The 26,443-nt window shown below is 38.4% G+C and overlaps 1 protein-coding gene across 1 annotated transcript; it reads right to left on the reverse strand.

Annotated features, from left to right (window-relative positions):
• Positions 1 to 13,240: 13,240 nt before the first annotated feature.
• LOC102798175 (C-type lectin domain family 18 member A-like) lies at positions 13,241 to 24,773 on the reverse strand. The gene is made up of 12 exons (XM_006780029.3): positions 24,642 to 24,773; positions 23,703 to 23,794; positions 19,699 to 19,932; positions 19,483 to 19,580; positions 19,274 to 19,395; positions 19,032 to 19,139; positions 18,819 to 18,911; positions 16,761 to 16,867; positions 16,538 to 16,667; positions 16,275 to 16,371; positions 15,748 to 15,839; positions 13,241 to 14,107 (listed from the first exon to the last, which is right to left on the reverse strand). The coding sequence occupies exons 1-12, from the start codon at positions 24,763 to 24,765 to the stop codon at positions 14,070 to 14,072; spliced, it is 1,335 nt and encodes a 444-aa protein (XP_006780092.2). The 5' UTR covers positions 24,766 to 24,773; the 3' UTR covers positions 13,241 to 14,069.
• Between the last annotated feature and the right edge of the window lie 1,670 nt (positions 24,774 to 26,443).

Consider the following 26,443-nt stretch of genomic DNA (forward strand, 5'->3'; position numbering starts at 1 on the left):
CCTCTCCTGATTAGCCTCTTTTTGTGTTCACACCCAGACAGACAGCAGCGACCAATGCCCAATGAAAATCAGTGTTCAGCGAGGTATTACTGTATCTTGACATGATAATCTTCTTTTTAAATGCACCACTGCGCTCTTTCCTCCTCCATGGAGCACTGCAGACAGCTCATACATTATCATTGAGTGCCTTTTCTCTTTCCTTACCCCTTCCTTCTCCATGTCACACCCACTGAATCCCCCACCCCCACCTTCCCCCTGCCACTCTCTCCAGCTTGAGTGTCTCAGTGTGAAAACCTCATTATGTTTTGCTACTGGACCTGCAAACTCAATTGGACAGCAAGTTATAGTTCATGTCTGAGCCAGTGTGTCTGCTATTGTGTTTCTGTTTGAGTGTGGATGCACATGCATTCATTTCTGTTTTGTGTGCGTGCATGCACCTGTATGTGATCTGTGGTGAATGAATCAAAAGGACTCCATCACTGTGACAGTCCTCAGGTGGGGCAGTTTTTTTTAAGCATTTAATAACTGTGGCAGCCGTGTAATTTGGCTGATGATAATGGCTATACATTTCAAGACAGCTTTATACTGGCACTATTCACTTAGCTTTAATGCTAACCTTGAGCGATCGGGCTAAACATATTATTTTGTGCAGTACAAACATTTTATTTATGACCAAACACTGACCAATGCTTCCAGAATACCTATAAATTATTATGAGTTATACTTTAAGATGTTAAAGTGTAAAACATGGTATACAAAAATCGACAACCTTGGATTGTAATCTTTTCCTGAAAATATAGCCCAGTGTTGTGAGGTTGTAAAACATGAATTTGGACTTTGTCTTTGTTGTGAGGAGCTTGAATGTGAGATAACAGTGTCCTCTGTGCAGTTTGATCTCAGTTTTGGATGAGGCCATTTCTCCCTGGAGCATCTCTCGGACAGAGACCACACACAAAACTGTATGCTGTTTCCAGACTTGTGATGTAGTGAACAAAGAAAAATTGGCTTGACAAAGAGCACAGTAGGTTCCTCAGAGGATGAGCCAACCTATATTGGGCATTCTCTGATGAGTAATTAGTAGGAGGATTCAATTATGTTCAGAGATAGTGAGAACCTGAAACTCAGTTAACTTTGCATTACCGCCTCCTTCCCTGACTCCTACCGTGAAACACACACAGCGGAGAGTGTGGCTGAACTGAGTCGCATTCTCAAACAACCCCATTCATCATCCTCCAGAGCCCTATCTTTTTCTGTCAGGGATAGTCTTGTTCACTTGGACTGCCCAGCTGTGACGAAAGAAAAAAAATCTCTTAACTAACCAGAAACTTCTGTGTCATCTTGAGAGCCTGACAGAAATCAGAAAAGACAGAAAAACAAAAACAACACAACAAGGAAAATATGAAAGAGACTAAAACTATTAAACACACTTAATAAAAATAAATATAATCATATACAAACAAACAAGCAAAAACTACCTTAAGAATTAAGGGAAATTTTATGTAGAGCTTGAGCACCAGCAAAAAAAGAGCCAATTCAATTTGGTGCTGATTTGGATAAATATGAGGGTACTGGAAGTTTGTTTCATATTTGCTCATAGGGGTTCATACGATTGTTGGTGTTTTCTATGTTTTTTCTGTTTTGCTGTAGGGTCTTTAGCTTACAATGTAAAATGCCTTGAGGCATCTGTTTTTGTGATTTGGTGCTATAAAAATAAATTGAAATTGAAACTGAATATTTCCATCAGACCAGCACCTTGTGACCAGGTGTCCCCTCAACTAGTCAAACAATTTGCATTGATCTCTTGCTATACAGGGAGGTGTGCACAGCATGCCAGCTGTTCTAAAATGCTAGAATATGTCAGAGTAGTTTAATAAACATTGTAGTGAATTGATATTTGATATTGCTCCTTTGGCATTCAAGTACTCAGGCATGTGCACATGTCGTCATATTAATTGTTTTTCTAATAAGCAGTTATGAACTTTGGGTACTGTAGTTATGATATAAGAGTACTCTCTAAGTATCCTTCTGTTTTGGTCTTCTTTGCTTCAACTGGACACAAATTATTGTGTTGTAGAGGACAACACATTTTAAAAAAAAAAAACCTTTCTTAATAAAACTGAGGATGGCATAGTGAGGATATCATTTTTTTTCACCAACAGCTGACTTTAAACGTATATACATGCCAGAAATTACCTGTTTAAATATTTTGTTTCTATTGATTTTTATCTGGCAAAAGGCTCTCGAAATACAATTTTCTCTAAATATATTTATTTTCCATTTTCCTCATGTAACAACAAAATAAGATAGCTGTGTAAATATACTGTTCCTGTTTTGGTGGTTACAAATAAACTCTGGGTTGAATTTGATTATGTTTGTACGTTGTAACAGTTTGTGGGGGTTTTGTAACAGTAACTATTTTTGAGCTGGTTCAGCATAGTACTCCATGTTTCAACTTTATGTAAACAAAAAGGAGTGATGCTGAATGAAGGATTAGGTTCTTAAGTTCTATACATATATGTGTGTGTGTGTGTGTGTGTGTGTGTGTGTGTGTGTGTGTGTGTGTGCATTGTACAAGTAAATGCATAGTTATTTATAGAATTTTAGTTTTTCTTCTTAGGAGAGATATGGAGAGAATATTATGTCAGTGCACTGTGGTATATTGCTTGTGTATATTAGAACTCATTTATTCATGATTTTAAGACTTATTTTGTCTGATTTGTCAAAATAGTTCCATAAGAATCAATGTGCTGCAGAAAATATCATCACAAAACCTGGGTGAAGAAGAATGCTATCATTATTGCAAGATTGTTTATTCAGCCAACTTCTCTCCTCTGGGTGTCAAATAGAACAGCTTGTTGTCCAGTAGTTACCAAGCCATGTGTGAATAAACATTTGTACCGATGTCTAAATAGTTTAAATGATCTAGCGCTAATCCAATTTTGCATGTCAGTTTGTTAAAAAAGTAAACTAAAAATTAGGTTGCACTAAAGAGGGCCATAGTGTGGTTAGTGTGCACTGTTCATTCTTGGTTTTTGGCCTTGACCCTGTGTACAGACTTTTGTCTAAAACCTCTAAATAATTCAATGAAGTGATGTACACTAGATGATGAAACTTGTTCTTTTCCCCATAATTTTAGGCTAAAATCTTATACACTAACAGTCCAGTTGGACTATCTGTCTGTGTAGTCTCTCTCACAAGGCGGTAAAATCCTTTATTTAACTTCAGAAAGACTCAGTCCCTGTGATGTTCTTTTGTAATCTGTATCTAATCATGTTACTAATTAAGGCCATTAGTTGTGAAATGTTCAGCCAGGTGGTTTTTAAACAGTACATAACCAATCACGTATTTCATTGGACCAACATTTTGAAACATGTTGCAGGAATCGAATTCAAAGTCAGCGTATATTTTATTCATTTCATTTATTCATTTTGGGATTTTAACCCGACACTGCTTCAAAAATATTGAGGTTGAGACTTGGGGCAGCTGACAGGATTCCTCTGTTTCTCTATCTAGGTATGCTTTTACTGCATTGGCTCTGTGTTTAGGATCTTTGTCAGGGTGAAAAATGAAGCCAGTCTAACACTTTCCAAATTGCATTACATGGTAGATCAAAATACTTTTGTGGCATTCTTAATACAACCAATTTTGACAAAGCTAAATTGCAGCCCAAACTATGACAGAGCTTCCACCGTGTTTTACTGATGGCTGTAGACATTCATGGTTGCACTTCTCTCCTTAGCCAGTTATAGAGAAGCACACAATCAGAATGAATACTGTTATTGCCCCAAACGTGTTGTAGGTAACTAGATAGCTTCGTATTTGCCTAATCAGACTGAGAAAGTGACAAAATGTTAATGTTGACTTTGCACTGGCTATTATTGAGTCTAACTACCAGTTTGGACAGTCAAAGCTGCCATGTTGTATTTGGTGTGCTGTTGTTTTTATCCAGTGGCAATGTCAGAATATTTTGTTCTTCAAATGTCAGTCATTCTTGTAGGCAGTGACCAGTCCAACAAAAGACCTTAAATAGCGTACTCATGGAGCGAGAACTATATGTGACTCCAGTAATAGGCGTGTGCATCTGTGCATGTGTGTGTCGTCTTGTCTTGTTATATTAAAAAACTTTGTATCCATGTCACAAAAGCAGTAATGAGGAAGCAGCTACTCGTTTTAAAACAGAATAATTGCCACTTACTGCTGTTACTTTTTGTCAGGACTAACTGCCTCTTTGACAGAATAGCATCTCTATGCTTCCTGGTTATTATCATTTAAGCCTTCATTCTTTGACCAAGACCCGTGTCTCTGTAATAGAAAGTCATTGCAGCAGATTATCCTTTACCCTATGCATCAGTCTCCTTCATCCTTTGCACCACTCCTCATCATCGGCTCCCCTCTGTAGCATTCAGAAAATAATATACTTTTCCCAGTTTGTCGGGCTGCATCACTCTTTGAAGTTAATGAGTCAAAACTATCAGTCGTTTCGCTTTTAATTAGAAAACGGACAGAATGATTACAATTTTAATTGAAGTTGTCATTTTCAATTAAGATATGACATCCTTGAGAAGCCCTCTCGTCTCACACCCCTTTATTTATTCATTTATCAAGAGCCTCCTGGAGATGTTTCACTCCAGATCTCATTTCTCTTCTTCTCCTCCTCTTTTCCTGTTTGGGACTATTCTCATCATGCCACCACTCTATGTCTTAATGTCTGTTTAATGTCTTATTTTTACCCTCATCTTACACTCTACTATGGCCATTATTCTTAATCACTATTCCTACTCAGTCCCTCACACAACAGCTGCTCGTCTACGTTTCTTTTTACTCCACTGCATCACATTTTATATTTGTCTGTCAACATCCCTCTTAGTTAAAATGTGTAAAGAAATGTGAATGTATCTAATTTATTTGCTTTTATTTGCTTTACAATATATGTTAAGAAATGTGTTTGGTAACTTCCACAATTAACACAAATTACAATAATGCATCACATCTCTTGGATGTTGAAAACGCCACCTCACGTGGGTCAGTTGTAAGGAGATCAATGTGTTAAAAAAACACTTTAAGTGAGATTCAGGGCTCAATGTATGACAAAGCTAAAAGAGTCGGGGTACAGAGCACAGTGTGCGTTAATCTAAAATCTGTAAATTCTGAACCAAAGTTGTTTATAGCTTTTACCCGGAGGCTATTTCCTCAAAAGCTGAAGCTTTAGGAGGGAGTTTTCTCTTCCAGCAAGAACAAGTTTCACAGATAAATAAGAAACACAACCACTGAATTTTAGATGGCATTTTAAATATTCCCTCAGATTCTTTTGTGATAGAGTTTACAGTTTTCAAGATTCAGCTAGCACATGAAATATAAATATTGGTGAGGGATGTTTCTGATTTCTGAAGATGGCTTTGTTGTTTAAGATTATGAAAACACAAAATACTGTATGTTCAAGCCAGGACTCTCTGATCTTGAAAAAGAGAATGTTATAGATGACTGGATTTCAAACAGTGATATAATCTGCCGGTCAACTCACCAATAGTTTGGTCAAAACGTCTTTGTGTGTATGTTTTATGAGGCGACTTCATCCTTTTGTCCATGGACTGATTATTAGTTTTGCCTAAGGAAAAAATATACTACCTTTAACAAAAACACTCTATGTACTTAGATATTTCCAGGGACACTGTGCTAAAGACGATGCTTGTGTAACTGCATTTTGTTTAAACAGCTGGTCAGAAAGTTAAGTGTAACTGACTGTGTTTCTCTATTTTATAGAGGAATTAAAATCATTTAAAATTTTGTGACAGGCTGGCAGGACGAGAGGTGTACCACAGCTCTCATCCTGTGATATCTGTGATGGGCTCTGGACTCCATGTGACCCTGAATTGTATAAGGAGAAGAAAATGTATGGGTGTATAAATGACTATTTAACTAAAAGCAAACACTCATTTATTAATTATTCACTGAGGCTCAGAAGGCTAGCAGGTAAAAATGGGTATGGTTTTTTGTTGACCATATTTTTTTGTGGTTGATCACAGCACTGATATTTGCAGACAGTGTGAGCTTGTTTTATAAAGCTTGACTTCTGTCTTTGTGGATTCTGTAATTTTCCCTGAAATATGAACCACAAATCTTTTATCTTATTCGACTAGCTAAAGAACATGACCTTTATAATAACAGATTAGGAGAACTCTACATGGACAGAAATGCAAATGTGCACGACTCCGTAGTTATTGCATTTTTAACAAAGGACTATTCACACACAACTAAAAAAGTGCACGCACATCACTGCTCCCAAACAAATACATACAGGAATTCTGTTGTGGACGGTTAGGCTGCACAGACAAGGATGCTCAGAATTTTAAGGCAGAAGTTGCAGTTGTTGAACATTGTTTTCTTTTGTACTGGTTATTTGTTGCCAATTGCAAGAAGAGCTTGTTCATTCCTAAAAGAACATCATGTCTGATAGAGTGCTGGAACAGGTGCCAGCCAATGGAGGCTGTGCTTTTCTTTTTTTTTCTTTGATTAATGAAAAAAAGGTAACAAAAAGTCCTTGCACACAAACAACTGTGTTCATTGCTAACTATGGGATTCCATCAAAACTGCTGTTTAAATTTAAATATCTATTTGTTATTATTATTAGATTATTATTATTAGCTTGGGTGAAATGTATTAATACAGCAAGACATACAGAGATGTTGTGTTTTTGGGCTGAGTACAATTATGTTGGTTATATAAATGTGGCAATTATGTGTAATTATGTTTGTACCCTGGACTTCTTGCGCTGTTCCACATTTCTGCTTCTCAGTCATATATTTAGTTTTTCTCCATTCTTTTTTTTCTGCTTCTTCCTTCGGTTCTTCTTGTCCTCACCTCTTCCAAACTGGAGAGGTGGGTGGCTACAGCTCTTTGCAGTCCATTTCCTAGTGAGGAGGCTCTTGAGTGCAGTCCGAGCCATTCTTTGCCTGCACAATGCTGTATTCACATTAACTCTTATCAAAGTTCATCTTGCATCCAAATGCTGCGGGCTGCTCAATACCGACTGCACTGAAAGGAGAAAATGAAAAAGACAAAGCAAGCAGCCGAGAACGAGAGAGAGGGAGAGAGCAGTGTGTAGATAAAGGACAGAGAAATAATAGTTTAATGGTGATTGGAGATGGGTGGAATAATCATGGCAGTCGTCTGACTGCACTGAAAAAAAAAATTGTAATATAAAAGTATTTTACTGTGTATTTTACAGTTTTGTACTGTTTTTCTAGAATATCATTAAATTTACATTAATAGACTGTGATTTTACATTTCAAATGTAAATTAAAGTAAAATCACTGTAAATGTAATAAAACATCATTTTCTTTTTAAATGTACTTGTCTGTACATATGCATATTTAGATTGTTAAAATACATTCACAAATTATCATAATTTCACAAATATTTGTCCGTTATTTGAAAGCTTGAACTGTTAAATTCAAATGTAATGCTATGGAAAAATATATAATATGATTCTTATAAACTTTCTTTACATCAAATAATTATTATTATCATTGTTATTTAGGGCGATTGTGGCTCAAGAGTTGGCAGTTCGCCTTGTAATCAGAAGGTTGCCGGTTCGAGCCCTGACTCGGATAGTCTTGGTCGTTGTGTCCTTGGGCAAGACACTTCACCTACCATCTACTGGTGATGGGCTGATGGTGTGATATGGCAGCCTCGCCTCTGTCAGTCTGTCCCAGGGCAGCTCTGGCTATGACTGTAGCTTGCCTCCACCAGTGTGTGAATGTGAGAGCGAATGAGTATTGGAATTGTACAGTGATTTGAGGGTCTCGAAAAGCGCTACATAAATGTAATCCATTATTATTTAAACCAACTGTTAACTGTATATTTCTGTACATTTAAGTATTATTATTCATATTGCCGCATTCATTGACCTTGTTTATAGGTCATTTCATTGATTAATCACATTTAAATGATCCTAATTTAATGTTTAAAAGCAGTTGAAAAAGGCAAAATCCCATGTAAAATTAGGGCATCAAACTGTGTTGTCATTACTGAAAATAACCGTATTTTTATGAGAAAGTTATTTTCTGTTATTTTCTGTTATTATTTTGGCGCCCCAGCGGCCGGAATATTACTGTTTTTTTAGGATTTCTTTTTTACGGTGTGGACTGAATATTGGTTTGATGTAAAATTAAACTCTGTTCATATCTGAAACTCTGATAGGTCTGTTTTTAATATAAACTAACACTTGATTTTTACAGAGCTAGGAAAGAAGTTAGGGAAGAACAAATGGCATTTGTTCTCAGTTTAGTATCATATGAGAAATGCTGATGTCAGGATTCAAAAACTGATGCAAGGGACATTAAAAAAAGGAAAGAAAACTTCTGGTAAACAGAGACCCTCATCAGGTGAAGACGAGAAGGGAGTGTTTAGTGCAGCTCTTATGATTTGTTCAGATGATTAGAAACCCCCTTCGTAATTCTCTCTCTAAGTATCATCAGCCTCTTCACATAAAAATACATGGTTACTCCTCCGCCTGTATCATCATCGACTAAAGTGCAGCTGGATTTCCTCATTGAGATGTAAAGAGCGATAATTGCAGACTGATTACAGCTGTATGAGAGCTTTCATCTAAGTCCTGGTCTTGAAATATTGTGTGGTGGAAAGATATTTTGTACCACGTACCTTGAAATGCAGATTATGCTACTGCTCTGCTGCAAAAGAGCCAACATTTCATGAAATTGCTGCATTTTAATAAAGTTCCTGCTAAAGACTGTTGTTTTATCTAAGTGGCCTCCAGCTTCCCCGAGACACTCTAATAAAGTCAGGATACATTATCATCCAGGAATGAATGAAATGATGTTTTCTACCTCAGCATAAATGAGAACCAGCACATTACTAAGAATAGTTATAATGACTTAAATTCTGATTCAGTTCATATTACAAGCTCATACTGTATGACAAATGCTGTTTTCTTGAACACCTGGGATTTGCTGCTTCTTCCAATTACTCACTTTTTACACCAACAGTAAAAGTGCCTTTCATTGGCTAATATTTTCAGCTGCAAATAAAAATCATTTGAACTAATCTTGGTAAAGCTAAAGCTGGTTATGAGGTCAGATCTAATACTGCAAAAAAAACCCAAAAAAACCCCCAAACAAAAACAAAGGCTGCTTGTTTGATAGTTTAGACTTGAGCTTATATTTATGGACTGACTAATCTGATCAGACACAGGTTTTATATGAGAACTGACAATATATGAGTAACACAAGGTTTAAGTTGGCAGGGGCTCCGCTAACAACAAAAGCAATGGACTGTGCAAAATTTGGACACCGCACTGTGCATTTAAAACCTAATAATTAATAAGGCTGGATTAACTATAAGCAGTATATGAGGATTGATTTCATATTAACAGTTATTACAAAAAGTTTTCAGATGGCTAAACACGTATAACTTTAGATGGGGACAAGATGTTTATGCAGTAGCAGTTCAAATGAGCAGAGAAACAGTTTGGGGCTAAAGGTGGCCGTAGAATAAATGAAACTTTCAAGTTCATTGTTTTCTCTGGGAGACTCTTTGAGTAATTGTCAGAGGTGTGATGGGCAGTATTAGTTGTATTGTATTAAAAGAAATATATCTGGCCCAGCGGGCTTTTGATGAGCTCAAGGCTCATAGATCCCAACAGCACACATGCACTTAACTCACCGCTCACACTTTCGAAACTCTTCGCACTCCATTGTGACTCAGCCTGAGCTGCCAGAGGAGACTGTCTGATACCGTAAGCACTGCCGAACAATTTAACGGTGATGGGTGGTGTTGGGAGAGTGTCTCCACTTTGCTCTGGAACTCTGTCCCACAATTTTCCAACTTCAATATTGAGGCACTTTCAAATCAGTAACGCGTGTTCCTGAGTCTGTGTACACACTGTGCTCAATAAACCTCTTGAGTTATTTAGTGCAAACTGTCTGTACCCCAGAAAGATTCAGGTTTGTGAGGAAAAAATGAGGATTAGATGTTCTTTGTCAAAAAGAAAATACAGAATCTAATGTGTGTGTCTCAGTATTGCTTAATGTGTGTGTTTAGAGAGCCTCAGGTCTTCGGGATGGCACTGTTCTTCTGCTCCCACTTTAATTGGCTGCTGGCCCCTTAGCCTTGCTTGAATAGAGAGTCATTTAGGGACCTTTCACTCTCATAGAGGATTGTCGGTTGCCGCTGCCGGAGAAATTGCATTCCTGTTTCCATACAATGGCTGGTCTGAGTTGGAAGGGGCACGAGTATCACTGTCATTATCATAACAATAGAAGCTAATTCCACTGCCACTAGCACCATTCTGAAACCCTCTGCAGCACCAGCTTATCAGGGGGCACCATGAGACCAGCAGGAAGCTGCGCGAGCAACGAGTATGAGGCAAGGATTCACACATACTGAGCACACACTCAGACAGACGCAGGCACATTCAGGACTCACACTCTGCTTAGAAAGACTGTCAGAGATGTAAACCAACACATCAGCAAAAAAAAAAAAAAAGTTTATTGGACAGCACGTCTCACTGATGGCACACAATGTGGCTGAATATTTCTCTGCATTCATGTTATCTTTTTAGACGCAAGGACTTTTTTCATGTCGTCAATGAAACAATGACTCTTTAAATACCAACTTTAACCACTACAGCTAAACACTTCTTTAACCCTTAAATGTCTGTGTTGGAGCATTAGCTATAGGTACAGGTATACTAGCAGGATTAGGGCTGTGATTGTCTGTATGTGTATGTAAAACTGGATGTGCTGCATACTTGCAGAGAGAATATATAAAATATATAAAGTAGAAATTGAAAGCTTAAGGACATTTGTAACTATTTAGCCCTGTGTGCTTATTCGCATGAATTCACTGCAGGTTGATTTGACCCAGTTATATTGCAGCACTGATCCCATTCTTCCGTCTGAGTGTATTATTTACCATCCAGCAGTATCTTCCTCTGCTAATTCAAAGGCCATCGTGATGTCAGACCTTAGAGTCACCATTAAAAGCTCACTGACCTGATCCACATTTAAATCGCACACACTCATTTGCATGGTTATGCCTGTGAGGCCGTTCATTTCCCAAATGCAATCTTTCTCCCAAACCTTTGTCTTTCCTTCAAGTGTCTAAACTTCCATTGTACTTTAAGCTAAAGTTGAGGTAGAGCATGTTTAACCTGAACCGTAAAAAGCAAGTCTCAACTTCAAACAAGTCTTTGAATGGCCAAAAGGTCCTCATATTTCCTACACATCTTCATTCTGATGGTGATGAGTTTGACAGGTGCTTACATACACAGCTGGCCACGTATATGAGGATATAAGTACCCCATGTTGGTGCTCTAGAAGAGATCATTTGAATTCACTATCTGAAACCATTATAACTGTGTCTATCTGTATATATTTTTTCTAAAAGTGACAACATTTTAAAATTATTATTTGTTTTTTTAACATTTAGCACCAAAGTGGCCCAAGATACAGACAGCGTGAAGTCGCATTAAAATCCAACAGAAAGAAGAAAAAAAACATGAAGAATAAAAATAATTTAAAAAACACACCCAGAGAAATAATTAGAAGAGACTCACCGAAGCAGGCAGGGGAAAAGACTACACACACACCCACACACCCACACGTACACACACACACACGCACACGCACACACACACGCACACGCACACACACAGGACCGATTAATCACAGGTGGGAAGAATTAAGACACGGCAAACAGAGGTAAGAGCAACAAAAACAAACAAGTAAAGAAATCCTTTCAAAATACAACAGGTAACAAAGAAACAAAGAGTAACCAAGAATTAAACTCTAAATTAAATCAGACTATGGCAAGAAATGTCAACCTCATGGTTATGTTTAGAATTTAGGGGATGACCAAAGCTGTGAAGGTCTTCCTCTGGAGATAGTGAATCATTGATGTTTGCTTACAGTTTTTTCTGAATGCTTAAACCCTAACTGTGATTCTTATAGCACAATTCCTAAAACTATTAATACTTATAGCAAAACCACTCACTGAGTTTGCAAATCTAAAAGCACAAACACTGCTTTGCACTCAGTTTGCAATTTTGTAACACACACTTTGCAAAACTGTAGGCACAACTCACTGCTTACACTCAATTACCAAATTTCCAACACACTCCTAGCAAAATTATACACATGTATGGCTATCATTAACACTATTTTGCCAACTGTCTGGCACACTTTCACTTGTGGAAACTTTTTTAGATAATTAGTTCACTTTGCAATCAGCCTAAGCACTATAATACAGGTAAGCTCTGTGTGTGGAGTACAATGGAGGGAGCAGGAAGAGTGAGAAGTAGAGGAGGCCGAGGAAGAGGACGTGGAGGTGAAGAAGTAGGATGAAGAGGACGACAAGGACAAGGAGGAGCAAGAGGAGGATGAGAAGGGGGGAGAGGAGGACGAGGAGGGGGGAGAGGAAGGGTAAGAAGAGTAAGAAACAGAATAACTGATGACATCAGGGCTACAATAGTGGACCATGTAATCAACCGTGGAATGACCCTGAGGGAAGCTGGCCAACGGGTTCAGCCTAACTCGAGCCACTACTCTGTAGCAAGCATCATAAGGACATTTTGAAATGAGAATCAGTTAGTACAGTCACTTTGCACTAAGATTTGTAGCACAACAATACCATAGATGTAAAAATACTGAAATTGTTACTTTACAGAATTGCTAGACGACCAGATGCTGGGGGCAGAGGAAGCATGTTCACTGCAGAACAAGAAACCCATATAGTCAATATGGCGATTGCAAATAATCCTATACTTGGAAATAAACACTTATGTTTGTTTTGATGTGTGTGAATAATAGTACTTGAAGTTAACTGACATAGCCTACCTTGTGCACAGAGAAAGCAAAAGCCAGATGTGTTTTTTATTCATACCATCAGTGTGCAGTTAGCGCATTGTGTGCTTAGTAGATGATGGCTTGTGTGTACTGTTTGATACGAAAACACCATTTTTACGAAGGTGTGAAGAGTTAATCTAGCTGTGTTCGCTTTTGCAAGAGAACTACAATGTTTTGATAATTGGGTGACAGGTTTTCTTATTTGTGTGTAGAGTTTTGCAAAAATAGCCAATAGTTACAAAAAATGTGCTTAAGCAATCAGAAAAAACTGTAAAAACAATCCATGCAGATCCAAAATGTACCGAGATGCTGTAGCTTGGATCAAAGCGACCACCTAAATAAATATGCCTGATTTTTGTAAGCGAGATGAACAGAACTCAAACTCAAATTTGCTTTAATGTTGGCTGAACACATGAGTTTCCAGGACAGGTGAGAAGATATTTTAAAAAGTGCACTGATGCATGTGAGACTTTTCATTCCAGCTGTGGCATAAAGCCATTTCATTGTAAAATCCTTGTAAATTATTTAAAGCACATCTAAACCTAACCGAATCCATGTACAGTATTGTGCAAAAGTCTTAAGCACCCCCTTATTTCTTATTTTCTTTTATTTTGCTTCAAAGGGGCCAGTGGTTTTGAGCATAAGCTCTCCGTTTTTTTTTTGTTTGTTTTTTTGAAGGTCTGAAAGTGTGTGAACACTGGTGCCTTTTTCAGTCATTTTCAGTCCTGTCCGATCATGCATTATCCTCCCCAGGACCTCCCCTGGACCTCAACATTATTGAAGCAGTGTGGGATCATCTTGACAGAGAACTGAACAAAAGGCAGCCAAGGTCCAAAAAAGAACTTTAAATGTCCTTTAAGAGCCTGAAGAAGTATTCCTGAACACTACATAAAGAAATTACAAGGAAACCTACCCAAGAGAGTTCAGGCTTTGTTGAAGAATTAAGGTGTTCACAGCAAATGTTGACTTTCATTAACAAATTCTGCCTTACATACTCTATTTTCATGCATGTTTACGCATATGTCAATCAGTCACTGCATCACACGTATTTCCTGCTCTCCCAGGAAAAATGGTAGTTAAAGAGATTTGCACAGTACTGTACTAGCAAAAGCAAAACATTCACCAACACTGCTGGCTATTGTCCCAGCATACATGTATCTTAAAATAATCACACCTGCAGTATTTCACCCCTTTGAAAAATCCAGGTCACCTGCTGTCCTCCCACTGAGCAATATGCTCTGCATCTGTAAAAAGAAAAACATGAAATATAAAAGAGATTCTGCTTGTTGTTCACACAAAAAATGTTGCATTTGTGTTATAATTCTCAAGTTATCCTTCGGTTCTCTTCAGAAATGATTGTAAAGTCATAAATGTTTAAGTCATGAAAGAGTTTCAAACTGTGGATAAGTTTTCATACATAAAAAAAACACATAGACACAAGGACAAGCGGTACTGTGGAGAAACACAACTTAGTGTCTGCTCCAGGCTGTGTGATATCCACTTATCATTTTATTACCAATTAAAACAACACAGCAATAATGTCTGGAAATTAGCCTGATGGGCTGCAGGGCTCTGTGCACTTATAATCAGCTTAATTTATGCCTGTAGTTCTTTGTTGCTTCAGTGAAATTTTGCTTTTATTTTGAGAGGAAGTGTGACAACGTTATTGATTGAGGAAGAATATTTCCACAAATTTAGCTTTGTTAAAACTATGTAGGATTATCTGCTACAGACACAGTTCAGCAGCAAGCTCTCCTTTGATCACAATTTACTAATCATGTTTTACACAAAGGAAAAAAGAAAGGTGGTTTGTAAAAATCACATCCCTGCAACGAGGACCAGATTCAGAGCAGATCCATCATTCAGCTGTGAATAATCAATAGAGTACACAGCAAACACTTGCAAAGACACACTCAAGTGGGCAAAACTAAACATCTGCCACCATCTCATTTCTCATGATCAATGTAAGTGCATGTGTGTGTGTGTGTGTGTGTGTGTGTCTGTGTGTGTGTGTGTGTGTGTGTGTGTTTTCAGACACTGAAGGCTTTTGTGGAGCTGAGGTATATTGATTACTCAGAGCTTCTTGATGGTGAGCACTGAGTGCCATTGATTTAGACTGAGAGGTAGGTGTGAGAGGGATCACATGGAGATTTCTGTGTTTTCACATCATTACTGGACACACTGGATTAATATTTTACACTTCACTGAACATCAGTGGCAGAGGCAGTGAAGTAGGAAAACTAATTGCCTCGACACAGTGCAGCACAGCATGTACAAGAAGCAGAAACCAAAATTGTAAAGAAGAGGCCATTTTTAAATGGAAAAATGAGAGGATGTCCATTCTTTATATAGATTTTTTTTTTTTTTTATATTAAAATCTATTTATTTTTTGTTATGTCAAAGGATCATTTATACCATGTGGCTTAGAAGATAAAACACTGTGCTTGAACTGCAACGTAGCGTTAATCTTATTACAGTAATCTCTCTTAAATGTATTAAAATGTAAAAAAAAAAAGTATAAATTACAAAGTAGTCAGTGTAGTAAATCCTTTTCTAATAGCACTATAGGCACTGGGGTCTTCGGACACACGGATCTCTTTCAAAATGAAGACTGCCATGTTTGGGTGGAGATATAGGAGGACGGTACATTCTCATTTGCAAATCATCTGTGGACAAAACAGCGGTTGCTTTTGAGTAAAATTAATGTGCAAAGATTTCATAGTGAAGAAAAAAGAAGTGTTCCTCTCAGGTTAAGCTTTATCTCTGAATAAAAAATGTCAACAGTTTTAGTTTTTCTGAAATTCTGTTACAATATTTTTAGGCAACCAGTTCTGCAAAAACTTAATCTAGGTTTTCATCCATTTTCTCCCAGAAGGAGCCATACCATGCTGGCAAATGTATCTGTTCAGTGTTTTACAGCGCTGGTCATTCCAGTTGAAACCACTCGATGCCTGCAGCTCGACACAGTTTCCAAAACTGTAAAGAAAAAGAGAAGCTGTGGGTGGACTAATGTGAAGGGTTTGTGATAGATACCACAAATGGTTAGCATTATGCACTGCTACTGAGAGCATGGACAAAAGAAGTGATTATAATTACAAAGGTTAAGGAAACACAGAGGGAAACAGAGACATCTAGTGGTATTAATGAGGGATGCATGTCAACTAAGATCACTGTCTTTTCTATTGGTTAAAAACTGGGTTAATTAATTAATTTGAAATAAAAATAAAGAGCTAAAGTAAACAGAGAGGAAGAGGGCTAAATTAAAAGAAAACAAATGTCCAAACCCACCCTCAAAAAAACAAAACAGAAGCAGATTTTTCCACCTTTCAGGAGAATTGCTTTGTTTGTTTTGGTCCATTTCCCTCGGCCGTCTGTCAGTAGCTAATGTCTCATTCTAAATGGGTCTCTTACCCTTGGTTGTCAGGCTGCCCAAAGGCAAAGCTGAAGTATTTGGGAATCTCTCCTGTGTCCCAGCGAAATGAGTCTTTTGGAGGTTTATATGTCAGGCCTGTGGAGTAAAAACATGCTGTTTTATCTATGCACCATTTCAACTACATCCATACCCATAGCATGTCTATATAAAAAAAACAGCAAGTTAAAGTGTCAGTGTTTTTCAGTGTTAAAGATATAACTGATATATTTCATTTATATTAATTTATAATACAAAAGAGTACCTATCCAGAAGTTTTCAGTTTCAAAGTCATTCCTGGTGAGCTCGTTGCTCGTCTCCAGCTGACTAAGATAAAAAGCCAGAATGTCCTGAACCTTCTGATTGTGGATTTGAGCCAAAATGCCTCCTTGTTCCTGATGGTTTACATAAGAAAAAGTTTCAACTTGGTCTCTGTATGTTGTTTTATAGAAAACTCGATGAGGCTCCTTAATGAGGCGCACACATACCTGACAGTGACTTTTAGCCCCATAGTAGGTCTCAACATCAGAAGACACCATGAAGCAATTTCCATCTATGATGAGATCACAGCTTTGAAATGGGAATTCCACTTTCTCTGTTGGGACACAAGCACATAAACTAAAAATGAAGAGTAATAACACTGACCACCAACCTCAAAGCAGACAGAACAAACTTACACATGCTTGGGAACAAGCACAAGTTTCCTTACTCAGTGGCTGCCAGTTTCTCAGAAATAAAGTGATGTACACTAAGGTATTAAAGTGTCTACCAGTCTACCTGATGAGATCACAGAAAATCCCCTCATATCTCCTCTAAAGGTCAATGATGAAACCATCAATAAACTGCTATAGTATCCTTTACCATGTCATTAGCAGATGGCATTTCTCATTATGTGTGTGGACTATGTGGACGAATTAAAGCATTTCTTGGTCTCAGTGTAAAACTTGATTAGATATATAAAAACATAGAGAACCGTTAGTCAGTGACAATATTAAAACCACCAACTGGTGAAGTAAGATTTTCCTGTCTGATTCTGCTGGCAAATGTCAAATTGTTGGCTCTATAATGCAGTAGGACAATTGGAAAAAAGAGTGAGCATCTCAGTAACTTTGACAAGGGTAAAACCTTTATGGCTTTCAGGCTGTACACGCTGACTGTCCACCATCTAAGAGCACCTAAAATGTGAATGTAAGTCACGTCTTTTTAAAAAGCTGTTGCTTTTGATAAAAATGATTAATTGCATTTTCATTTATATCAGTGAACAGTGTGTGTGTGTGTGTGTGTACTGCAGGCATTATTGTCCTCTGACTGTTCATTAACAGATACAACCAGCCTAAACTTAGTTGCACATTATGTCAAGGTGTGATTAAAAAAAAAACCTCTGGTCTGGTCGACTTTTCTCTCGGCTGCTTTCAGTGTAGTTGCTATTATGAGATCTCTCAGTGAAGGCCTCCTTGAACACAAGCCTTTGTGCTCTAACTCATCTAATGTGTCAGATAGGTTATCCTTTCCTTGTCAGGAAGTGCAAGGAACCAAATCTAGTAACTAAGGAGGGCACTGAGGGCATACTGTGTTTGTGTGGCCATAAAGCACACTCTGTACTTCAGGTCTTAACTGAGTGTACTCTGTCAGACACCTCACAACAATAAAGTGGAACTCCGTGACGACAGTCTCACCCTGGGGGACAAATTCATGGTGCACAAACTATTAAACCTACCAACGCTATTAGCCTTTAACCCACTAACGTTTTTCTAACCTTGCTCATCACTTGAGATGCTGCATGTGGACTCGTAAACTGAAAACTCCTTGCAAATCCAATCAAGCTTTCATTAACAGCAATGATTGTCCACATAAAATCAGATAAAATGAGATCAGTCGTAAACAGAAGCTAATTTTTGCTGACTATACAAGTCTGAGGTCTGTGATGAAACTGCAAAGTGGACAGTGCACATGCTCAGAATGGGACTTCCAGGAAGTGATCAAAGAATAGCAGCATCTTTGGAAGCTGTCTTAAAAAGATCCAAGAAGAGGAAATTCAACTAGTAGATCAAATTTAATTTTCATTATCATTATTATTATTATTGTTATTATTATTATTAGTTTTGCCTTTGTTTTATTTTTATGGTGCTGTTCCTATATTATTATTTTTTAGACACCTTAGACAGCCCTTTGTGCCAGCGATCACTTTTAGTACAGTAACCTTGCAACACTGTAACAAACATGTTCAGGAACAGAGGGAGAAACTTTACAGGAATCTGAGGTGTAAACTCGATCCCCAAATTCTCTAGATCTCATTTTGATCAGGCACATGTGAGCTGGACAAACTAATTTTAACTACGGAGACCACAACTCACAATTCACAAGACTTAAGATGTGTTGCTAACATCTTGCTGACTGATACCACAAGTCAGCATCTGACATCCAGTGAAATCCATCACTTGACAGCTTAGAGATTATCAGTCAGTACAACTGAGACCTGCACAATATCAGGCAGGAGGCCTTACTCTTGTGGCAGACTGTTGCATACTAAAGCACACTTCACTTACCTGCACACTCAGCACCACCATAGCCAACAGCACACAAGCAAGAGCATTCCTCTTCTTTGAAATGTCCGTGCACACATTGCACATTGCACCGAACTGAAAAACACACAATAAAACAGCAGCATTTTTGCCTTTGCTTTCTCTTTGTACATTAAGATAAACAAAGACAGCAGACTGAGAATGATATTTATGACATCAGCAGTTGATAATTGGTACCCTGGCAGAAGCGTCCAGTGAACCCGAGGTCACACTTGCATTTGCAAGAGGAGATATTAAGATGGCCGTGTTCGCCACAGTTCATACGACATGGGTTCTTTGGAATCTCTGATTAGAAACACAAAAACATGTAGGCTGCAAAATGAACAACTGGGAAACTGATCATATTAAATATTAAAGAAAGTTTGCTGTCACTGAAAAAATACAACTATAAATACATTTTGTGTGTGTGTTTGTCTTACCACATAGTCCGCCTACATGGTCCCACAGTCTCAAACAGCCAGACATTGAGGAGGTGCAGAGAGAGCAGTACAGCCCTGATTTATACGGCATCACCAGTTCACCATTTACCTCCCAGTTACCCCTGAAACATGAAAATATATGCAGCAAAAAAATTGTGTTTTCTAATAATACTTTTAATATTTAGCTTTTTGGGAAAGCAAACTGTTACCCAGGATAGTATGCACAGACAAATATCTCCCAGAGTTCTCCATTTCTCCAGCACTGTTGGTTGGCACAGCCCACCTGGCTTGAAGTAGCCCAGACCAGCTACAAGACAAGAGAGGATTTGGACACACAAAACAGCATTTTTATAGGCAACAGAAACTGTATGCAGCTGTGGGACTTCATATAAACATGTGTAAGGTTTGTATATGCTGGTGAATACCTGGGTATAGTGTTGACAGGTGGCATTTTCCTTACATTGGCCGCTGGAGTAGAGAAAATCTTTTCCTTCCTCGAACCAGAAGTCAATGATGTCAGAAAATGAAGCAGCACCAACAACAGAAAGATGTGTGTTCCAGCCAATATGGCTGAAAGACGAGGAGTGTTGAAGGAAAGGCTCTTTGTGACACAATGTGGCTCTCTCCTTTGCAAGTGTAGCCAACTTCTCATTCCAGTCCTATAGAAAATAAACATCCCCATTATTCTGCAACAGAGTGACATGGGTTTCAATTTCAACAGTAAACAAAGAGACACAAAGATAAAAGGCTAATGCTTCCAATCTCGTCTCTGTTTATATGGTCCTATGGTCCTAGGCAACTGGCTAACATAGGAGGGTCATCATAAAAATGCAGCTCAAACAGGCCCTTTGTCTTGTCCTTGTCCCAGGCCCTACACTGTGTTTCTCTGATTTTTTGTTTAAAAGCTGCATTAGATTATAATATTTATAATTTATTTATATTTATGTCAGACTTGATCAGTATTGTCAGTATTTCCTACCAAAAGTTCCAAATAAACTACTTTGTCTTTTAAAAAGTGATGTATATCAAGGCAATCTAAAGTAGGTTAATTATACACAGTGATTAGCCAGTGTCAGCTATCAAGATTACATGGTAAATGGACTGATTGTTATATAGCATTGTTCTACTCTCCTGGAGTACTCTACACAACGCGCCACATTCACTATCTTCTATGCGCTTTCTAACTACCATTCACACACCAACAGAGGCATTGCAGAGCAACTTGGGGTCAATATCTTACCCAAGGATATTTGGCATGCAGACTAGGGGGAGCCAGGGATCGAACCACCGAAGTTCCGACTAGTAGAGGGCCTCCTGAGCTACAGCCACCCTGCTCCTAAATGTAGGAGAATGCATATTGCAAAATACATAAAGGCCCCAGCTAGCTGGTGAGTTCAAACCAATAACTTTCTCGCTTTAAGGAGACTTTTATCACTATCACTAGCATCACTGCTCTGTCCTTTTCCTTTTTGTAATTTTGGAATAAGAGGAATGGAACAAAAGTTGTCTTTTTGCACATTAAGCATGATGCAGAAAACAGTACCAGAAATCCTCAGTGGGGTTTCAGTGAATAACTGCCTTTATAGAGTGACTCTGTTCTCATACAGTTAGGCATCACACAGGCTTTATTCCAGGGACCTGGCAAGTTAAAGATCGGCTAATATAGACAATATGTGTCAGAAATGTGCCCCTCATATACCCTTTTTAAGCACCTAGAACAGTTAAGAGCTAAAGTGCACGTGTGAAAGCCATCATGATGTACTTTGGAACTATTGATATTGGGGTGGCTGTTGTCCAGGAGATAGAGCAGGTTGTCTGGTGATTTGATACCTGGCTTGCACATCAAAGTATCTTTGGCCAAGATGCAAATTGTCCCAGATGCAAATTGTCCCAGATGCATCTATTGGAGTGTGAATACTAAATTTGATAAAAGCGAGTGAGTAAATGAGTGCAGTAAGAAAGCACTTTGGGTGTTCAAATAAAGTGCTGTATAACAGTCCACTGATATACATAAAACTCTTTGTTATTCTGGTGCAAAACCATTAGTTTGCAGTAGCAGTGTGCAATATGTCTACCAGAACAGGAGTGAGGGATCTTACATCGATGTGTCTGCTTGGCTGGCTCTCTGATGTCATGCACTGCTAAGACTGCACTACCCAAATCAATCACAGGGCTTTGTTAAGAGTTGAGGCGTGAACTCAGTGAGCACAGTCCATGGTTAGCTACAATCCTGACGAACTTTAGGTCAAAGAAGAATGATTCAAATGTCCACAATCATTTTTTTTAGCCTAAATGACAGAGATTCCTGCTTCTGCTTGTATTTCTGTCCCTCTGTTCTGTTCATAATTAGTACAGATGGAAAATCCAAATCTGTCTGAAATGTCAGACTGACAGGATTTTCAAGACAGGTTTTCCTGGTGTAACTCTGCTGTGTAGTGTCAAAACGCTGAGGCCTCTTGAGTTCATCATTCACTCTGCTCTCTGATGTCAGCCAGCCAAAGCCTTTGATGACAGAGGGCTATTAGATCACTGGGTAATATCTTTCATTTTGAAGTGTGCCATTATGTATCAGCGCCTAACAGCATGAACAATTTATGCATTTCAGCCTTCTTTGTGGCACCAACAACTGTTATATTCAGGTGTTTAGTAGCAGTAAAAATACAGAAAAAAAATGGAATTGCATCTAAAGTTCAGGAAAATGGCTCCCACTGAAGCTAACTACATTAAAATAACATGTTGGACCCTTGGGTATAGTTCTGAGAGAGATTAGTAAGATAAAATCTCACAAACAGAGGTCATGATTTCCATTTCAAAAGAGACCACTAAACTTCAATATCGGCCTCTTTGAGTGATGGTATGACCTCAATACTTCTTAGCCTAAAGAGCTCAAAGAAAATCCGCCGACAGGGCACTGGGTGAGAAAAGGAGGAGCATCATTCATTCTTGGAATATTGGTATTTTATCTCATCCTGAAAGCAAAGCCTAAAGGACCATATAATAATCACTTCAACACAATCACACCATAATACTTGGTGGTTCATTCTTGTGCGGGAGAGGGGGAAGAAAAAAAGTATATTAAGATATTCGCAAACACAGGCGAAGCCTTGAGCCTTTTAACGTTTATCAGTAAAGCTCTTTAATAATGCCTCTTCAGCTTGGCAAAGCCTTCTCTGAGGGTTTTCATGGGGAAATTACCTGTAAAACCAGAGTTGTGAATGCAAAGTGATTATCCACATCCTCTTTTTCTCATTACTGCCTTATCAGTTGCGAACAGTTCTCTGAGGCTGAAGAGCAGTCGAAGAAAAGGGGCTCAGTCTGTACGACTGGCTTTGAGGATGTAATCTATGAAAAAGTGACAGTTTGCCCTGGCACAAATCACATATTGGGCCCAAAGGGTATCTAGTACACAGTGAGTTTCATAATCCTTCATTACCTCTCATAATCACATACATGGAAGAGAGTTGTGCAGATAAGCACTGTATAGCAGACCAACTGATGGAGTAAGACAGGGAAACAATTTAGCACTGCTGTTTAGAATTTGCTGCACATTCAGAAACATTACTCATTGTTTCTCTCGAAACATGCTGTTATTGTCATGTTTACAATAGACCTATTTGTTGATCATTAGAATAAAGAGACAAGTGAAAAATGTTGCTTAGTTACTTAACTTTAGTTGTCTAAGAAATAAACTTAGTGACCCTGACAAACTTGCACACACCCAGTTGATATTGGCCTCATTCTCATTTCGGACGCTATCAGTGAGCCTGCAGCAGAGCAGAACAAATTGTGCACTAACGCTACTATTTCACACTGCCGAGACTATCAGTACTACAAAGGAAGACAGCTCGACCCCAAACCCTGCTGTTTGTGTGGTCATTTGGTGAGTTTACTTTTAAGAATTCAAATTATTTTTAGTGAAACAACTGTGGCCACTGATCAAAGCTGCCTTTTCTGCACTTCAGCGTGTCCTTTAAATGCACAGGGACCTCAGTAACCTCAAGAGTCCTCCTAAGTTTATAGATGCTGTCATGGGAGAGTCACACTTAGCTGATTGAGCGCTCAGCTCGGACGTGCTACCTCATATCTTCACACATTCCTGATCAGTGTGACTGACACTTATGACAATTACTGTTTTTCTGGGCCTTGGGACTGAAGCTGCAGGCTTACTTAATGTTAGAAGCATAACAATTAAGTTTACAACCTGCAGCTAAGTGTTTTTCACACAGGAATGGGAAGAGAAACAACAACAAATAACTAATGTTCCTTATTAGGAGAAAAACATGAGCTGCATAGGAAGACCAGACAGTCTACCCACACTGATTAGTTTACGTGAGCCCACACTGTTAACAAAAGCGTGACGTTAAACTCAGTGACAGCAAAGGCACCATTCAAAAACACACAGAGGAGACAGACAATAGGTGCCACAAACCATTTTTTGCATGTTAGCTGCCATGGGTTTGACCCGGCTGCGCAGTCTATTGTGGTGAGCAACAATCTGTGAGTGCTCCTTCACCCCGAGCCCTGGAAGAAGATACAGATGGTCATTAACTATACTTCTACTGCTGTCGCTGTGGCAACTAAATGCAAATACACTGGAGAGAGACAGAGAGTAAAAGTTTGGACTGTAAAGTCTATCACATCTACACCCGGGAGTCTGTAGGTTAAACACAAAATCAATCACAACACATTTTAAAACTTTTTAACATTATTGAGGGAATTCTTTGTCATATGAATCTCATATGAAAGATCTAAAACTGTTTTAATAATATAAACCTGCTGGCAGTGTCTTTAAACAACATATGTATGTCTGCTGATCATAGTGTATGTAATTATGCTATAAATAAACACTAAGAATGTGTCTACATCTTATGTTAACTCAAGTAAAACAGTTAACTGAACGTATTCCCAATTCTCCTTACTTTTAGCACTTAGACAAGCTAAAATAAATGCTATATAATAATCTAAATTGGGGCTGACCACCTTAAATCTTTGTTTGTTAGGCTGTATCATGAGAAAATTTTACTGCACTGCTGACTTTCATCTGTTGATCATCAACTTCACATCTTACTGACTTAATTTACTGATATTAGATCTAAAAACATTGAAAAAATTAAAGAGGAGCCTGTTTAATTCAATTTAAGCTAATGACACATTTAATATGAAGTTTAGTAGTCAGCAGAAAATTACATTTTACTTCTAACTAACTAGTAGATAAAAAAATTGAACCTTTATAACTGAACCTGTCCTTTCAAACACCCACTTCACAGCTGCACTTAACCAATCTAAAATGTGTGTAAATTGATTACCCTCTACTGGAAACTGTCCCTTGTGGCCACCTGACTTCTCTCACAACGCTAATTGTGTTTACCGGTGGTGGGCAAAATCTGGAGCTCCGGTGTCTCTGCCATGATCCAGTTTGCTGAGTTAAACGAGGGCAGAAGAAAGCAAACGACAAAAACATCCAAATGCCCGGACGCTGTTACCGACCCCATTGTGAACTCCTGCAGTGTCTGCACCAACAGTGGCCACTTGCTCTGCTATCCTATCCTGCCTCCCTGCCCCTCTCCTCCCTCTTTTATCCTCACCGGCTCAAGTGCTTTCACCTCAGGCTGCGGCACATGCCACTGACTATTCAAAGAGGAATTTACTAATCCTACAGGGGCTGAAGACACAGTGTAGAGTTTCTATGCCGTTTCAATATATTACTAAGTAAATATTCAAATTATCCCAATTTTAATTTGTATTTAAAGCATACTGATCTTTCAACAGGTTATAAAAGTGAGTAAAAGCTGAGTGCCATAGCAATTTTACGTACTATCTACCGATTAGTAATGTAATCTACAATATTTCAAGAATTCTTTAAGCTTTTACTGTGACACATATGATGAGTATAGCAAGATTATAACAACAATTTTAAAATAAATGGGGTAGGCAGTAGAATACCATAATAAAGTATAGCACTTGAAAATAAATGCTTTGTTTGCATACTTTCCAAAACTGACAGCAGGTGTGTTGTCACTTACTGTCAGACGCTGGAAGGAAAACATATGGCTTAATGATTTCTGTCATTCTTATTGATGGATTGCTGCTACTGAATCACTGATATCTGTTTTTCAAATGAGCCAGTTGAAATCTGTCTTCATTTCTAAGCCATATGAAACTGTAGGAGAACATGATGTGTGGTAGTACAAAAAGCCTAGAAATATCTGTGTAAAGGTATAGTATGGTGCTCTCTCTGGGTGCCTGTTTAGACTTGGTGACAATGTTTTTAAGGACCCAGTACGGGAAGCATGAATCATGAATCTGCAAACTGTGAGGTGATTCAGTGTCTGGGGATGACTGCAGCACAGTACAATACAATCCCACTCATTTCTCTCCATTGTGGTCTTTAGGTATTTTGCACTGAGGTCCCTTGGCTGTCCACTTATTTCCCATCCTTTTGATTCTGCTGTATCAGTGAGGAACAGTCTGACTCCGCTGAGCCAAATGACAGCTGTGCGCTCAGTCTGTTAAAGGCTCAGACAAACACAGACCCACAAAGATGATTTCTCAGGTAAAACCAACAATCAAAGGAAGAACCAAAACATTCTTCATGCTTGAGTTCAAAGCAGTAGTCAAGGTCTTCGGTACATTTTACACATCGAAATGTAGCGCTGCTGACTGCTCACAGGGGTGTGATGACAATAGTCCATCTACACAAATGTTTTCTTTAGCATATCTCTACATTTTTATTTAAATGATGAGATTTCACTCAAAAAAAGATGTAGCAGAGTGAAACTGACATATCTGTTTCATCCCTATTGCAACATTACAAGTGTATCTGTCCACAGCTAACGTTGTTGTTCAAGGAAAGGCTAAGGTATAGGACAAAGCAGAACTGGTTTAAGGTGCAGCTCTTTATCGCTTTCTTTAGAACTAAGGATTAGCTCTGCAAGTGCAACTTCAATCCACATCACTCGTGCACCATACAGACAGGTTTAAAAATTATAATCTATCACTTACCTCAACAACTAGTCATGCTGCCAAAACTTTCATAAGTCAATGCACTGATTCCAAAAAGTGTGTAAAGGTGTCCTGAGGTATTAGGTGTCAAATTGTTTGCAAGCATATACAGTAAGCTGAAAGTTTGGTTCTCCATAGTATAATATTCAGAATATTATCTCTTGTTTT

Source organism: Neolamprologus brichardi, chromosome 1 (assembly GCF_056152115.1).
Source record: "Neolamprologus brichardi isolate AB-2024 chromosome 1, ASM5615211v1, whole genome shotgun sequence".
NCBI lineage: Eukaryota > Metazoa > Chordata > Actinopteri > Cichliformes > Cichlidae > Neolamprologus > Neolamprologus brichardi.

What these genes read in the sequence shown, in the direction of transcription:
- LOC102798175 (XM_006780029.3), bottom strand. Translation starts at nt 24,765, where the DNA reads ATGGGGTCGGTAACAGCGTCCGGGCATTTGGATGTTTTTGTCGTTTGC. An exon ending in CCAGATTTTGCCCACCACCG is followed by an intron (nt 23,795 to 24,641) that starts GTAAACACAATT and finishes ATCTTCTTCCAG; the next exon opens with GGCTCGGGGTGAAGGAGCAC. An exon ending in AACTGAAAACTTCTGGATAG is followed by an intron (nt 16,372 to 16,537) that starts GTACTCTTTTGT and finishes TTTACTCCACAG; the next exon opens with GCCTGACATATAAACCTCCA.